Source organism: Orycteropus afer, unplaced genomic scaffold (genome assembly GCF_000298275.1).
Source record: "Orycteropus afer afer isolate SDZICR_OR568_19922 unplaced genomic scaffold, OryAfe1.0 scaffold00001, whole genome shotgun sequence".
Taxonomy (NCBI): domain Eukaryota; kingdom Metazoa; phylum Chordata; class Mammalia; order Tubulidentata; family Orycteropodidae; genus Orycteropus; species Orycteropus afer.
This window is the reverse complement of record NW_006921588.1, coordinates 30,998,961-31,014,780: the sequence shown is the minus strand read 5'-3', so window position 1 is coordinate 31,014,780 and position 15,820 is coordinate 30,998,961. Positions and strand designations below refer to the sequence as shown.

General features: G+C 36.5%; 1 protein-coding gene across 1 annotated transcript in view; it reads left to right on the top strand.

Annotated features, from left to right (window-relative positions):
* The window catches only part of UBR3 (ubiquitin protein ligase E3 component n-recognin 3), a 347,537-nt gene that overhangs the window by 229,104 nt on the left and 102,613 nt on the right, over window positions 1-15,820 (top strand). Inside the window, exons 25-26 of the mRNA XM_007953244.2 lie at window positions 6,163-6,251; window positions 13,241-13,390. Of these exons, the coding sequence (XP_007951435.2) occupies window positions 6,163-6,251; window positions 13,241-13,390 (239 nt within the window). The remainder of the gene's footprint in view (window positions 1-6,162; window positions 6,252-13,240; window positions 13,391-15,820) is intronic.

Here is a 15,820-nt window from a genome sequence, read left to right as displayed (position 1 = left end):
TTCCTTCCGAGGAGTGGCTTGTGGGTTTGAACCGCCAGATGATTAATTTCCAGGTATGTCACCTGTAAACAAACTTGGTATTACTTTGGTAATAGATTAGCTCCATAGCAAAACAAGATACAGGGACCCGTCATACAAACAAACACTCACTGCCATCAAATTGATTATGACTTATAGAGACCCCCATTGGGTTTCTAAGGCTGTAAATCTTTATGGAAGCAGACTGCCTCATCTTTCTTCAGTGGAGTGGCTGGTGGGTTTGAACTATCGATCTTTTGGTTAGCAGCGAGATGCCTTAACCACTATACCACTAGAGCTCCTTACAGGGATCCTTAGATGGTTGTAATAATATTCAACCTTAGTGTCTTCACAGTAGGATAATAATGGAAAATTTCTGAGTTGTACTGAATCTGCCAGAACTTGTTAATGTCATTTGTCAACAGTCTTTGTTTACATTTCTGCCAGATTTTAGGAAAGGAGTAATCTAGATTTAAAAAAAAATTATGAGGGGAAAATAATGATAATTTTCCTTTTCTGGAAATCATAGAAAACTAATTTTGAAATGCTATTTAATGCTAGTATCAAGCAATCACATTTGAAGTTTTCTTACCTTTGTTAACATGGATTTGTTATTTGAAATAAATTTTATGTACATATTTTTTCTAAATATATATATATATATATATATATATATATATATATATTTTCAAAGTACTCATGTAATACACCAAACATATGTTCTATTTGTGCAGTTGTTGCCTATAGCATTTTTGGAGGTCGTCTCCATTTTTGGTGGGCTTTAAACAACTGCAGTGCATTTTTGTTTGTTTCCATTTCTTCCATGATGACAAATATTTGTCCTTTGAGAAAATACTTAATTTTTTTTCCAATTTTTTATCTTGATGCAATTTCAAATTTATAGAAATATTTTAAGGACAATACAAAGAACTTCCTGAACTATTTGCTAGTAAATTGCTGATGTGGTGCCCCTTCATCTTGGAATACATTAGTACGTATTTCCTACAAAGAAGGGCATTTTTTACATAACCATAATACAGTGATCAAAATCAGAAAATCAACACATTGTATTTGATTTTTCTATTGAAGATCCCATTCAAGCTTTTACAGTGTGTCAATTTTTTTTTTTTTTTTTAATAGCAGAGGCATCTAGCCCATGGTTATGGATTACATAGTTGTTGTGTCTCTTTAGTCTCCTTCAGTCTGGAATACTTTTTTAGCCTTTCTTTCACTTTCATGACATTGGCACTTTTGAAGATTACAGGGCAGTGACATTGTAGAATGTCTCTCAATTTGGGTATGTCTCCGTTATGTTTGTATTCAGTTTATGCATCTTGGGCAGGCATATTAAAGAAATGTTATTCTTTTTATTACAGTAATGTTGTTTTGTTTTGTTTTTATTAGGCATTACATGATTTTGATTTGTTTCATTACTGGGGATTAATTTGGTCACTTGTTTAAGGTGTTTGCCAGATTTCTTTACTGTCAGGTTATTACTTTTTTTTTTTTTTTCTTTCCTTTTGTAATTAGTACTTAATTTGTGGAGAGAGATTTTGAGACTATAATATCTCATTCCTCATTAACTTTTTTTTTTTTTTTTAACTTTTTATTGTGATTTGGGTGAAACTTTACAGAACACACTGGTTTTGTATTCAACAATTCATACACATTTTGTTCTGTGACATTGATTGCAATCACCACAGTGTGACACCACTTTTCCCATTTTTCCCTATGTTTACCATTTGTATTTATCCTTGTTTTCTATATCCCTTTCTGCTTTCTGAGCTTTATCCTTGGGTAAATGCTACCCTTTTGATCTTGTATGGTTAGTTAATCTAAGGGATGTGTACCTCTCTGGTGTTATTGTTCACTTTACAGGCCTTTCTGTTGTACGGATGGCCATGGGAGTGACTTCAGTTACAGGTTTGAAGGGTGATCAAGGGTTTTAGTCTTGGAGGTTCAACCAGTCTGTATCAGTTAGCCTGGTCTATTTTATTATTTTGAGTTTTGTTCCACATTTTTCTCCCACTCTATCCAGAACATTCTAATATGATCCCTTTCAGATCGTTTGGCAGTGGTAGCCGGGTACTATGTAAATTCTTCTTGTCTCAAGGTCATCGAGACTGGGGTTCACATGTTCTTTTGGACTAGTTGTTTCCGTATGTCTTTGATTTTCTTCACTCTTCTTTGTTTTGGATGGGGAGAGACAAACTGTTGTTGGGTGGTGCCGTCAAATTGGCTCCTACTTATAATGACCCTATGTATGGTAGAATGAAACACCACATGGTCCTACACCATCCTCATAATCCCTGCCACACTTGAGCCCATTGTTGCAGCCACTGTGTTAATCCATTTTGTTGAGGGTCTTCCTGCTTTTCACTGACCCTGCACTTTACCCAGCATGATATCCTTCTCTAGGAAGTGTTCCCTTCTGATAGCATAACCAAAGTAAGTGAGACAAAGTCTGGCCATTTTTGCTTCCAAGGAATATTCTGGCTGCAGTTCTTCCAGGACAGATTTATTTGTTCTTCTGACAGTCCTTGGTATTTTCTTTACCAGCACCTTAATTCAAAAGCATCAGCTCTTTGTTGGTATTCCTTATTCATTGTGCAGTTTTCACATGCATATGAGGTCATTGAAAATACCATGGTTTGGGTTAGGCACACCTTACTTACTCTTCAAAGTGATATCTTTGCTTTTCAACACTTTAAAGAGGTCTTTTGCAGCAGATTTTCCCAGTTCAGTCTGATTTCTTAACTACTGCTTCCATGAGAGATCACTAGTTGCACTTTGGATGACTATTCACTTTCATTTTAATGAAACAGCAAGAGAGTGTGTGTGTAAGAGAGAGAAGGAAAGAGATTGATATTTATTTTTATATCTCTGTGTATTCAAAACTATGAGTATACTTTGGTATCTTCAGTTCTAATCCACACCACCATAGGGATTGTTTTTGTTTTCTCTTTCATTTCTGTAACTCCCTACTCCCACAATGAGAAACCTAGAACCCATTATCCTTAATACATGTTACTCTTTTGATCAATTCCCTTGTATGTTACCCATTTACTGTAATCTCCCCTGACACAAATACCCTCCTATACTAAGTTGTTGAGTCCTAACACCCTGTGCTGGGCCACTGTTGCCATCCTCCGTGTTCAGGAAAGGAAGAGGAGGGAAGGGTGGATTTAATTGTTTGAAACAGCCAATATTAGAGAGTTAAGTTTAATAAGGTAAGTGGTCAAGCTGGGTAAATATATTGGCTCAAAAACAATATAAAAAATAGGAGTTGTTGGTATAGTTAAGCAAGTTTTCTTTCGTGTGTCCTAAATTGTTTTTAACCAAAACCAAACCCCCTGCCATCAAATTGATTCCGGCTCATAGTGACCCTATAGGACAGAGTGGAATTGTCCCACAGGTTTTCCCAAACTAAATCTTTACTGAAGCAGACTGCCTCATCTTTTTCCCGCGGAACAGCTGGTGGGTTTGAGTTGCTGACCTTTGGGTTACATTGTCATTAAAATAAATGTTAAAAAAAAAAATCAGTGTTAAAAAGCTTTTGAACATTATTTTGGACATCAATTAAAAGAAACTACTGAACTGTACTCTTTCCATTAAATTGTTAATGTTCTTTGTATCATGGGCAGTGGTAAATTCCTGCTTGAGTTTTGTTCACGTAAAATGTTTGTCTCTCCCATAACTCACTTTTAAATGTTTCTTCTTCCTCTCCCTCTCCTCTTGTTTTAAATGTTTATTGTGACTTTTTCTGCCAGGGTATGGTTTATACTCACTGGCATCCTGCAATCAGGGAAGCCCATCTCCCTTCTTTTTATTTTATACTTTTTTTTTTTAATATTGTGATTTTGGAGAAAGTTTACATAGCAAATTAGGTTGTCATTTAATAATTTCTGTACTTGTTATTCAGTGACATTGGTTACACTTTTCACAGTGTGTCAGCATTCTCATTATTTCTATTCTAGTTGTTCTATTTCCATTAATCTAGCTTCCTTATTCCACCACCCCCTCCTTTACCTTTTTATCTTTGGTCTAGGGTAAATGTGGACTATTAGATCATTTAGGTGATTGTTTAGAGGAGCACAGTACTCACAGGTGATATTATTTATGATAATCAGTCTTATATTACCATAATATTATCAGTTAGATAATTATAATATTATCAGTCTTTTGGCTGATGAGTGACTCCAGGAGTGGTGTGAGTTCCAAGTTTAAAGGATATCTCAGAGCAAGAGTCTTGAGGGTTCCTGTCATCTCTACAAGTCCAGTAAGCATAGCTTTTTTTAGGAATTTAGGTTTTGTTCTACATTTTTTCCTCATTCTGTCTGGGACCATCTATTGTGTCACGGTTGGAATGGTAGTTACTGGCTTCAGGACACCATATATTTCTCCTGGTCTCAAGGCAGGTGAGGCTGTGATCTGTGTAGACTTTAGCCCTATTAACTAGTTTCTTCTTTGAGTCTTTGGATTCCTTCTTTGTCTTTTGCTCCAGACACTTAGAATCTAATAGTTGTAAGTTAGATGGTTTCTCAGAAGCTTTTAAGACCCCAGACATTGCTCACCAACCTGGGATGTAGAATATTACTTTTATGAGCTATGTAATGCCAATTGTCCAGCTTGCCTCCCCTTCCCCCTGAGAGTATGGTTCTAAGCCCTCAAAGCCAGTAACCCAATTCTGTGAGGTGTTTGGTTATGTCTAAGCTATATTCCCTTTTATTAATTTACTTTTATTATCTTATTCTTACATTATTGTACTGATTTTTTTGACAACCAATCTTAAATATTAAAATTTACTCTATTTTGGAAGTTGATAAAGGATAGATAATAAACAGAATAGAATGAATTAATCCAAGGGAATATTTATGCTTAGATTTGGAATATAGTTTTATTGTTTATGTTGGATTTGGGATATTTAAGGTTTTTAACTTCAAACAAATTAAATCAAGTTTGGAATATCTCTTAGTAGAAATTGAGAAACTTCTTAGCTTCTGCTCATTCTATATCTAAAGGAGAGCCATTTTCTTAAGAATAATAGTAAATTTGGCAATCCTTATTTTCTAGATTCTATTCATATCTAAACACCATAGCTGCTTCTAGCAAGCAATTTGCTATTATTTGTGCTGGAGATGAAATTGTTAGTTCCTTGTTAAAATAGCCTCTTCTTACTGGTAGTAAGTGAGGTTATCTGTCAACTTGGCTAGGCTGTGGTTTTGAGTGGCAGAGCAGCTGAATGTAATTATTCCCTGTGATGGGTTTGTAATCACCTGTGAGCAGCTAAGTAGTTGCCTTTGGGGTGTGGTCTGCTTCCAGTGTATAAGAAGCTTGGAGGAAGGTCTCTGGCTTTCGGCACATCTGAATCTGGCCATTGGCTGAGTCTTCATCTCAGTGGTCTGCCTGTATTACCTGCCAATCCTGGGCTTGTTCCTGAACTTGAACTAGTGGCCTGCCATGTTGCCTGCTAATCTTGGCACTGCCATTTTACGTGCTGATCTTGGGTTCCTCAGCTTCAGCAGGCAGCAACTGTGTGAGTCCAAAAAAACCTCCAGCTCTAGTGGGCCTGGAATAGGAGGCAGAGCTGAAATCCAGGGTTGTGCAGCCTTCACCTGGCCCCTAGAACCAGCACTTTGAACTTGGACTTCTAGCCTCTTAAACTCTAAGAGACTAAATCTGTGTTTGTTAAAGCCATCCACGTGTGGTATTTATTTTATAGCAGCACTAACATTACTCTTGTAACCAACTAACATATACTTAGGAAATCATGTTGGAAATCCAAATTTTCTATCTACTTTAATTACTTTATAATTTAAAGTGAAATCTTGGCTTTTATGTCAAACTTTTGTAAAATACTGGAATCCTCTAAAGGATGGTAAACATTTTTTTTTTTTTTTTTCCCTAATTGTGATTTGGGTGAAGGTTTACAGAGCAAATTCACTTTCCATACAGCAGTTCACATATACTTTGTCTCATGACATTGACCACAGTTTAGGACGGTAAACTCTAATATGACACTTAATGCATACTATAGAAAACAGAGTGCTTTCAACTGTGTGCTTTTATAATATATACCTTTGAAAGATGTCAGGAAAGTCTTAGCATGTCTGGTCCTTATCACTCTGTTTCTGTTTAATCTAGGCGACAAAAGGCTAGAGAGAGGCAGCAGAAATTGCTTGCAGAGTTTGCTTCACGACAGAAAAGCTTCATGGAAACTGCAATGGATGTTGGTAAGTTAAAATTAGTTAGTTTAAGGAAAAATGTGCAACAAAATTCAAAAACACAAAAATGACCAGAATTACTGGTTGGATAGAGACTGGTGGAACCTCCAGTTCGGGCTTCGAACTGGACTCATTTCTGTGGACTATCTCAGCTGAACAGTAGAAAAGACTTACAAGCAGAACTCCTACCCCAGGGATATGTACCCACCTACCCTAGGGATATGTACCCCTTAGATCAATCAACAGTGGGACATTAGAAGGGCAGCATTTGCTTAGAGGGTAAGCTGGACAGACAGGAATGCATAGATAAGAAGGGCACAGGGAGGAGTGGGAAGAGATCTTGTTATTGTTGGGATTGTAATCGGGGCGTGAAACCAGATGTGCATGAACTGTTGAGAGTAAAATGAATCTGCTTTGTAAATTTGCACCCAAATCACAATAAAATTTTTTTTAAAAAATTAGAATTCTCAGAATTATAGTGCTATGATTTTTTGGATGATCTAGTCCAGTCATTCATCAATTTTAAACATTACAGGTGATTTCTAGGCTTTATTTAAATAATAGAGTGATGGGAGATCAGACCTTTATTGCAGACAGTCATTCTGTTGAGTAACTTCAATGTCAGAAAGTTCGCTCTGGTGCTAGCAATGCAGTGTCTTCCTCCTGTTGTCTTCTGTTAAATTGCTGCTTAGGTTTGTGAAGCCTGCCATTATGTGTTTACATCTTTTCCCGCAAAATTATCCTTAAAGCCTTACAACAGTTGTTGTATGTTTTTAGTGCCTTCTCTCTCTACTTCTCTTTTTCATCTCTTTACTAGCATTTGTAGAAACTTAGAAAACGTAAGTAATTACAGATAAGAAAGTAATACTTTTACTATCAGCCTAATTTAGGATGTATAACAACACATCTTTCTCTAAGTACATATGCATAGAAAATGCATTTTTTACCAAAATGAAATAATTTTGTACATGCTAGCTTTTCTTAAAAAAAATTTCAAACATATGTAAAAGTTGAAAGAGCAGCATTGTGAACAACCATATACCGTTAGAACTTGCAGTGCCTAAGGCGTTTGACTGCTGACCAGAAGGCTGGCAGTTCAAACCCACCAGCCACTCCTTGGAAGGAAGATTGGGCAATCAACTTCTGTAGAGATATGGCCTCGGAAACCTAAGGAGGGGTTGCTATGAGTTGAATTGACTCAACGGCAGTGAGTTTGGTTTTTTTTGTCTCTCTACTGTTTAATTGAGTTGGAGACATCATAACACATCACTCCTAAATACTTAAACATTTATGTCCTAGGACTGAAAATATTCTCCTCTGCCACTATAATATATAATCTCTAAGAAAATTGTTTTTCCCTACAGAATACGAGTTTTAAAATAACAAATTTGATTGATATTATCTTAAAGAATGAAATTATTGAATGAAGTTTAAAATTTTTAAAAGCTGCTGATAGATCATTTTTTCCTTTAGTGCATCACAGTGGGGGTGTATAGTCAAAATTCTGAGTTCTTGAGCCATTTGAAAACAGTCTTTTTTTTTTTTTTTGTGAGGTGATGTTACCAGTTTGATGTATAGTTCATTTCATCTGTTTCAGTTTGTTTCAAATTTTAGGACCAAAGAAAAAAGTTTAGTTAATAATACTTCTACATGTTTTTAATCTGCTGCCTCCCACCTCTCAGGTAAAATAAAACAAAAATGGTTTTGTGAGGAATTAGTAAGCAAGGTACCCAAGAAGAAATTGGGTGTAGTGTCTTGAAAAGTGAAATGACTACCTCTTCCCTGAAGAGATTTAGAGACGAAGGAAAGAGTAGATGGGGTAGAGGTAGTAATGTCCACTGGAGGTGAGGGAAAAGGGAAGGTAAGGCAGGTCACTCTTGATTACTTAGGTTTCAAGGTTAAGTAAAAGGTATGTTCTACTGAGTGGAAAAAAAAATGGAAACTGAGGTTTGGGATAGTTGCTGAGGGGAGTACGAAATGTTCCTTACCAAGGATGATTATAAAGATTAATAAGCAATGCTTAGGGCCTAGTTACATTCAGGATCATAAATTTGAATGGAATCAGACTCCATCTCCTAAATCTTGCTACTTTTTGGGAAGATTTGACCTTTTTTGATACTAGCCAGGCACAAGAACAACATTTGAGGGACCAGGCAGACATAATTGCTAGCAGTCATAGGCAGTGAAGTCATCAGGATAATGAGCTTTGGTTTCTCCCAGTCCTGGTTTGTCACATGTCACAGTGGTGTCAGGTGAGGCGACAAAGATGCACGAGCACTCGGGAAAAAATGCAACTCACTGCCGTGGAGTCAGATCCGACTCACAGTGACCCCTCCTTGGGTTTCCGAGGCAGAATCACTATGGAAGTAGATTGTCCATTTTTTTTGGTCATTACCATGCTAGTGGGTTTCTGGACTATGCAGTTTCACTATATTCCTTTTATTTATAACTCGATCCCATTCCAGAGGTATCTGTTTGATTCTGAAAGCGCTGTTGATTTCATCCATTGCCCGATAAAACATGCAAAATCATATGTTGCTCTGCCTTTGATTGCTTGTTGCCTCCTTTACATGTGGTATTATGTATTATATTCTTATTAACATGAAGCAGGGCCCAAACCTGAGGTAATACCTGGCAGTAATACTGACACAATTTAATATTCATTGATTTATCTTGATTTACTCTTCATTTGTCTGATTGCTTCTGTGTTCCAACTTTATTTCATTCCTGTGTTATAAGAGTATGAACAATGTAGAGTTGCTTCTTTCTTATTTTCACTGTATCTTTGCATATGAAAGGCGTGCTGGGGGTGCAGTGGTTAAAGCATTTGAAGGGTAACCAAAAGGCTGATAGTTGGAACCCACCATCTGCTCCATGGAAGAAAGGTGAGGCAGTCTGCTTCTGTAAAGATTTATAGCCTTGGAAACCCTGTGAGACAGTTCTATTCTGTCCTATAGGGTCACCATCAGTCATAATCAACTTGATGGCAGTAGGTTGTTTGTTTTTTTTAACATGAGGGATGTTCTCCTTAAACATTGTAGTAACATAACAGAATATTTCAGATTTACAGTACAATACTTCACCAATACACTAATCAAATACAGAGCATTATTAGGTAAACATTTAAATACAGAAACTTTTCACTCTGAATCAGTGATTCTCTGTGATAAATACTCTTACCCATCTGTTGTTTAATGCCTTTCTAAAATAATCAACTTTCCTGTATTAAGAAGCTCACTTCTACAAACAGCACTAAGATACCACTGTAGGCCTATGAACTGACAATATCAGTTGTTGGCAAGGATGAAGACAGCAGAAACTCTCACTTACTGCTGATAGGAATATAAAATGGTCCAGCCACTTAGGAAGGCATTTTGGCAGTGTCTCGCAAAGCTAAACAAAGCCTAATTGTATTATCCAGTAATGGCACTCCTTGGTATTTACCCAGCTGATTTGAAAACTTATGTCTACACAGAAATGTGTGTGTGATTTATAGCAGCTTTATTCATAATTGCTCAAAACTGGAAGCAACCAAGATGCCGTTTAATAAGTTACTAGATAGCTAAACTATGGTATACCTATATAATGGAATACTATTCAACAGTAAAAAGTAACGAGCTATCAAGCCATAGAAGGATGTGGATGAATTTTAAATGTATATTGCTAAGTGAAAGTGGTTAATCTGAAAAGGCTGTGTGATTCCAACTGTATAACATTTTAGGAAAACTGTTTAGTCAATAGACTCTTCATTCCTAGAGGTTCACAGGGTTGATGGGTAGACAGAATAGGTAAAGCACGGGATTTTTTAGAGCAGTGAAACTATTCTGTATGATACTGTAATGTTGGATATATAACACTATGTGGTTGTCAAAACCAGCAGACCTTGATAACAGAAAGAGTGAATCTTAATGTATGAAAATTAAAAAAAATATGTTAGGAAAATGGGGGATCACACAATGAAATTCAGACTGTGACAAGAGAATTCTGTCTGTATTACAAATGAATGGAACAGTCTCACTGAAGAAGGTAGAAGAGAAAGTCTGATGAGGTAACTTTGGAAATGAGAGGAGTTTGTAAGACTGAAGGTGAAAGGAACTATATACATAAGTACTGTACTCTAGATGATAAAGTGTCCTTAACAGTTCTGAAACCACTGACATATATACTAGGAATGGACAGTTAAATAAATGGATGGTGGATATAGGATCCAGGTTTCTTAATGTTAGAGTAGGAGCTTTACAGACAAACAGGGAAATGGCTAGAATGATCCATTTGATAATGGATTAGTGTTAGATCAGTATGAATTCATGTTTAAGTTAATATAGGCACAGATGAATCCCCCACCCCACCCCCACCCCCAGTCTGTCAGTTTGTCCTGCTGTGGTGATTTGCGTGTTGCTGTGATGCTGGTATTTCAGACACCAGCAGGGTCACCCATGATAGACAGGTTTCAGTGGTGCTTCCAGACTAAGACAGAGTAGGAAGAAAGGCCTGGTGATTTAGTGACAAATATTAGCCAGTGAAAACCTTATCAATCAAAGTAGAATAGTTAACATTATTTTGAGGACACTACTATGTCATTTGAAGACTAAGATGGACCTGACCCAAGCCCTGGAATTTTCAGTAGCCTCATATGCATGTGAGAGCTGGACAGTGAAATGAGGAAGACTGCAGAAGAATTATCCATTTGAATTGTGGTATTGGGAAAGAATATTGAAAGTACCATGGACTGCTAGAAGAATGAAGAAATCTATCTTGGATGAAGTACAGCGGGAATGCTCCTTAGAAGTGAAACGGCCAGACCTTATCCCTCATACTTTAGTCATGTTGTCAGAAGGGACCAGTCCCTAGAGAAGGATATCATGCTTAGTAAAGTAGAGGGTCAGTGAAAAAGGGAAAAACACTCAAGATGGATTGACCGTGGCTATGATGATGGGCTCAAGTATGGCAGCAATGGTAAGGATGGTGCAGGACCAGGCAGTGTTTCGTTCTGTTGTACGTAGGGTTGCTGTGAGTTGAAACCAACTCGATGGCACCAAGCAACAGTAACTGTATCCTTCTTGTGTCATTTGTCCATTCTATCCTCCATCTATCCACAAAACTCCATAAATATGAAAGCATAACATAGAGCAAAAAGATTAGCCTTATTTGATTATTTTGCACACACTTAGTTTGTATCAGCCCAGTGAATTTGTGACTGTAAAGGTTGAAAATAAAGGCAAAGCTTTTTTGTAATTAAATTCAATTTTATATGAAAATAAACTTTAAAGCAACGTTAACCAAAATTAGAATGAAAAGTTCTGTGTAACTTAATGTAAACTTTTGAAGTGGAAGTGTAATATATGTGAATACTGAAGCTTTTTGCTCTTTAATGATACTAAAATTAATGTTGTAGAGTAAGTAGATATTAAAATGCTATCATTGGAAAATTATTTTTCAATTCCTTGAACTGGAAAATCTTCTCAATGGAAATGCCTTTACTACTTTAAATACTAGCTTTCATGATTCACATATCTTAGTAAGGGAAAGTACTTCAGTTCTTTCACATATTATAATGAACATGTAGTAGGATCATATTAGTTATTAGATCATATTAGTTAGTAATTATTGTGCCACAAACTCCAAAATTTAGTGATTTAAAACAAACCACTTATTTATTATTTCCCATAAATCTGTGGGCCGACTTGGTATGTACGATAGGGTTGATGAAATTCTATGTCTTTGACACTTAGAATAATATGCATTTGAAATATTTCATTATACTTTAAGCTAACTATTTTTGTGTTCTTTGAACTTCAGGGTAATCAGGCTCACGTCCTCTTTTTAATTTTTTTAATGTAAAATCCAAAGTAGTCTCATGTCAAATCTTAATGGCCTCTGGTACTTTCTTTCTTGTGAATTTTTTTCATCTTGACCCCTTACTTTCATTTTCAGATTTTGTGTTTCTGGTTTTGATTCAATTCTTTGCTGTTGGTTATTTTTTTTTTTTCTGATTTCTTTGTTGGTTTGATTTTTGTTTCTGTTAATAGGTGTTGTCCAAAGTTCTATTTTAGGTTTCCTGCCCTCTTCCCCCTCAGTCATTGTTAATAAATACCAGATATATGTTTGTTTTATCTGCATGAATTCTTGATAAAAATATCTAAACTTACATCTTTCTTTCCCTAACATACATTCTTTACATATTTACTTAGATATGCTTTCATTTATCACAAATCTCAAAAACAAAAACAAAACAATAAAAAAACAAATCTTCTGTTTCCCTGGTTTTCTCAATCCCCTCTACTCATTTCTTTGTTATCAGGAACAGCATTATTGATCTTCATGAATTTAAGTGTCTTTATCTGAAAGTCATTATTGACTTAGTATTTTATTTCTTGGTGTTAATGAAATTGCACTACTAGGACATTGTTGTTATTATTTATAATAGTGTGTTTTTAAAATTAATATTTAATAATATGGTCACATATAAATTATTGTCTTACATAAATGAACATATAATGGTAGTTGTCATTGCAGAGATGTAATTGCTGGGATTCGGAATGAGAAATTTTTTTTCCTTGGTGATCTCCTCTTTCTAAGTTGTTGCCATGTTGTAGTAAATTTCCCCTCTTAAATGTCTCAAGGAAAATTGAAAGATCATCTTTCATCTTTTAAAATGTTACATTTTATAGTTTTCTTTCTTTCTTTTAGTTTTAAGTGTCTTTGCCTCTCTGTTTTTGGTATCAGTTTTATATGTGAATGACTCATCAACATTAAAAGTGTATTTAACCATGTATTCTTTAAAGTCTTTCTTTATTATCAACTCTGCATTTTGTGTTGAACCTTTCCTGAGTAAATGTTTTACTTTAGCAAAATGTTTTTTTCTATAGTTTTATTATTACATAAATTTATTGGTATTGAAGTTCAATATTATTTGAACTTAATTCCACATCCCCCTTCAATTTTCTTTGAAAAGAGAGTTCTCTTTAGGAGTTAAGAGTTGTAGTTTTTTTCCTCAGACTCTCCTGAGACTGATACTCCTATGGAGATAACCACAGCAGAACCACAAGTTTCCGAGGCAGTATATGATTGTGTTATTTGTGGACAGAGCGGCCCCTCCTCCGAAGACCGACCGACAGGATTGGTTGTACTGTTACAAGCATCTTCAGGTAAAAAAAAAAGGAATTCTTTCAATGGGAATATTTTAGAACCAAAGTATATATGATAGATTAATATGTATATGGATTAATTGAAAGTTATATCTCTGTCTAGATATAACTATAGATATGTATAGAAGGATTAATTTAGGTCTATATAGCAAAGATTCTTAATTTTGTTTCATCTCACTTTCCTGAACAGGAGTCTTAGAGGAAGCCCTTTACATAGAGATCTCGCTAGAAGTTACACAACCCCCTCCCTTTTTTTTTTTTTTTGGTTAAAGTGTGGCTTATAATCATATTGTGTGTGATAGTGATGGTATATTACCAATGGTAGATGGTCAATATCTGAATTCCACTTTCTTGACAATTTAATTCTTTTGAACCTGGAAACTAAGCCAAGAGATAATGACAATTTAAAGATTTTAAATTCCCTGCAGTTACACCCCTGTTTCTTGAGCTAGGGGAAGCCCTCAGAGCTCTTGTGGTGTGGTGCCAGGCTTTTGACTTAGGCTGGTGGAAACCCACCAGCCGTTCCATAGAAGGACGATGGGGCAATCTACTTCCCTAAAGATTTACTGCCTTGGAAACCCAGTGGTGGTTGCTGTGAGTCGGAATCGACTTGATGGCAGTGAGTTTGGTTTTTGGTTTTTAGTGGAAGCACTACTTTTTGAAGCATCCTTGTTCTGGTTACCTGGTGCCACTCTGACAGAAATATACCACCAATGGGATATGGCTTGAACATCAGGAGTTTATTCTCTTACAGTTTGGAGGCTTTAAGTCCCAGTTTAAGTGCCAGGCTCCAGGGGCTGGCTGAAAGCCCCTCAACCTTGGGCTTCAGCTCTGCCTCCTGCTTCTGACCCACTGAAGCTGAAGGCTTTTCTCCACTCAGTTGCTACCTGCTGAGGCTGACAAGTCCAAGGCTGACAAATAAAAAGGCAAATAAGATGTTACCGATCTACACTGCAGACCGTTAACTCAAGTCCACTGAAAGTTCCAGGATTAGCAGAGCATGGAAGGCTGCTGAACGACACGGCTACATGCAGGGTTCAAGTGTGCCATGAGCTAGAGACCATTCCCCAAGGCTTCTCCTCATATACAGGAAGCAGACCACATCCCTGAGGCAGCTACTCACAGTAGATTCCACCATGGAGTTGATTACCAGTCTCATCATGGGGAATACATCCAGCTGCCCAGCCACTTAACCAGGCCCAGCCAAGTTGACACACAAACTTAAATACCACAATCCTTCTGGTTGATATATTTGCCAATGTATAGATTTAAAAACCTTTAAAAAAAATTTGAAGGATTTGACTGAATGCTGTCCATGTTCTCCTATCTCAAGATGTTTTGAGATAGTGGTAACTCTCATGTACTCTCAAAAAAAAATCATTGCTGTAGAGTTTATTCAACTTGTAGTGACCCCTCCTTGGGTTTCCGAGGTAATACCTCTGTGGAAGTGGATTGCCCAACCGTCCTTCCGAGGAGTGGCTGGTGTTAATCCTTTTCAACAGGAGTTATGTGTGAAGCAAAGAGAAAAAAAAGTTGTAATCATCAACTTAATTTTTTGATTTATTCATTCATTCATTTTACAAATACTTATTGAGCACCTAGGTGCCAGGCACTGTTCTAATAAGAAACAACCAACCCTCCCCCACCCAATCTCTGCCTTAATGAAGCTTACATTCTTGTTGTTCTAAACTTTATTATTTAATATAAAAAATTGCTTTTATTTGTTACTTTATTTAATCGTCTTTCAGCAATTTCATACACTAGCCAATCCAGTAAATGTTAGCTAATTCTACTTTACCATAGCTGTCTTACCTTATGGAGACAGAAAGAAAATGAGAAAGTAATATTAAAAAGCATTAAATCTCAAAAGTGATATCAGTTGAGAACTCTAGCAGGTGTTGTAATCTTCAGCTGTTTCCTTCCTTTCTTTGTTAGCCTCATCCACTCATTGACACCCTCTCCTCCCTTTTTATCCCTAATGTTTTTATTTTGGTTCATTAGTCTCTCTCTTTTTTATTATTATTATTTTTTTACATTTGAATATGAAAAATTTAACTGTATACTGAAGAAAACCAGAAAATCAAACTCACCTGCCATTGAGTCGATTCTGACTCGTAGCGACCCCCACTGGGTTTCTGCAAAAAGGTCAAGGAGACCACATGTTCTGACATCCTCTAATCCCACAAGAGGAAGACAGAGTCACCATCAATAACCCAAGGCCTATTCTGCAAGGTCAGACATGCTGCCTCCCTCTAGCCCTTTCTCTAACCTTTCCTCCCCAAGCACCCACCACCTCTCTCCTGGGTTCGATAATTCACTGCAGTGGCCACACAGAGCTCACAGATTATGGGGTTTATTAGGGAAGCACCACAGGCTACAATTCAAGTTCAGGAAAAAATGCTCAGTCTCTCTCCCAGCCCACCGTCCCTC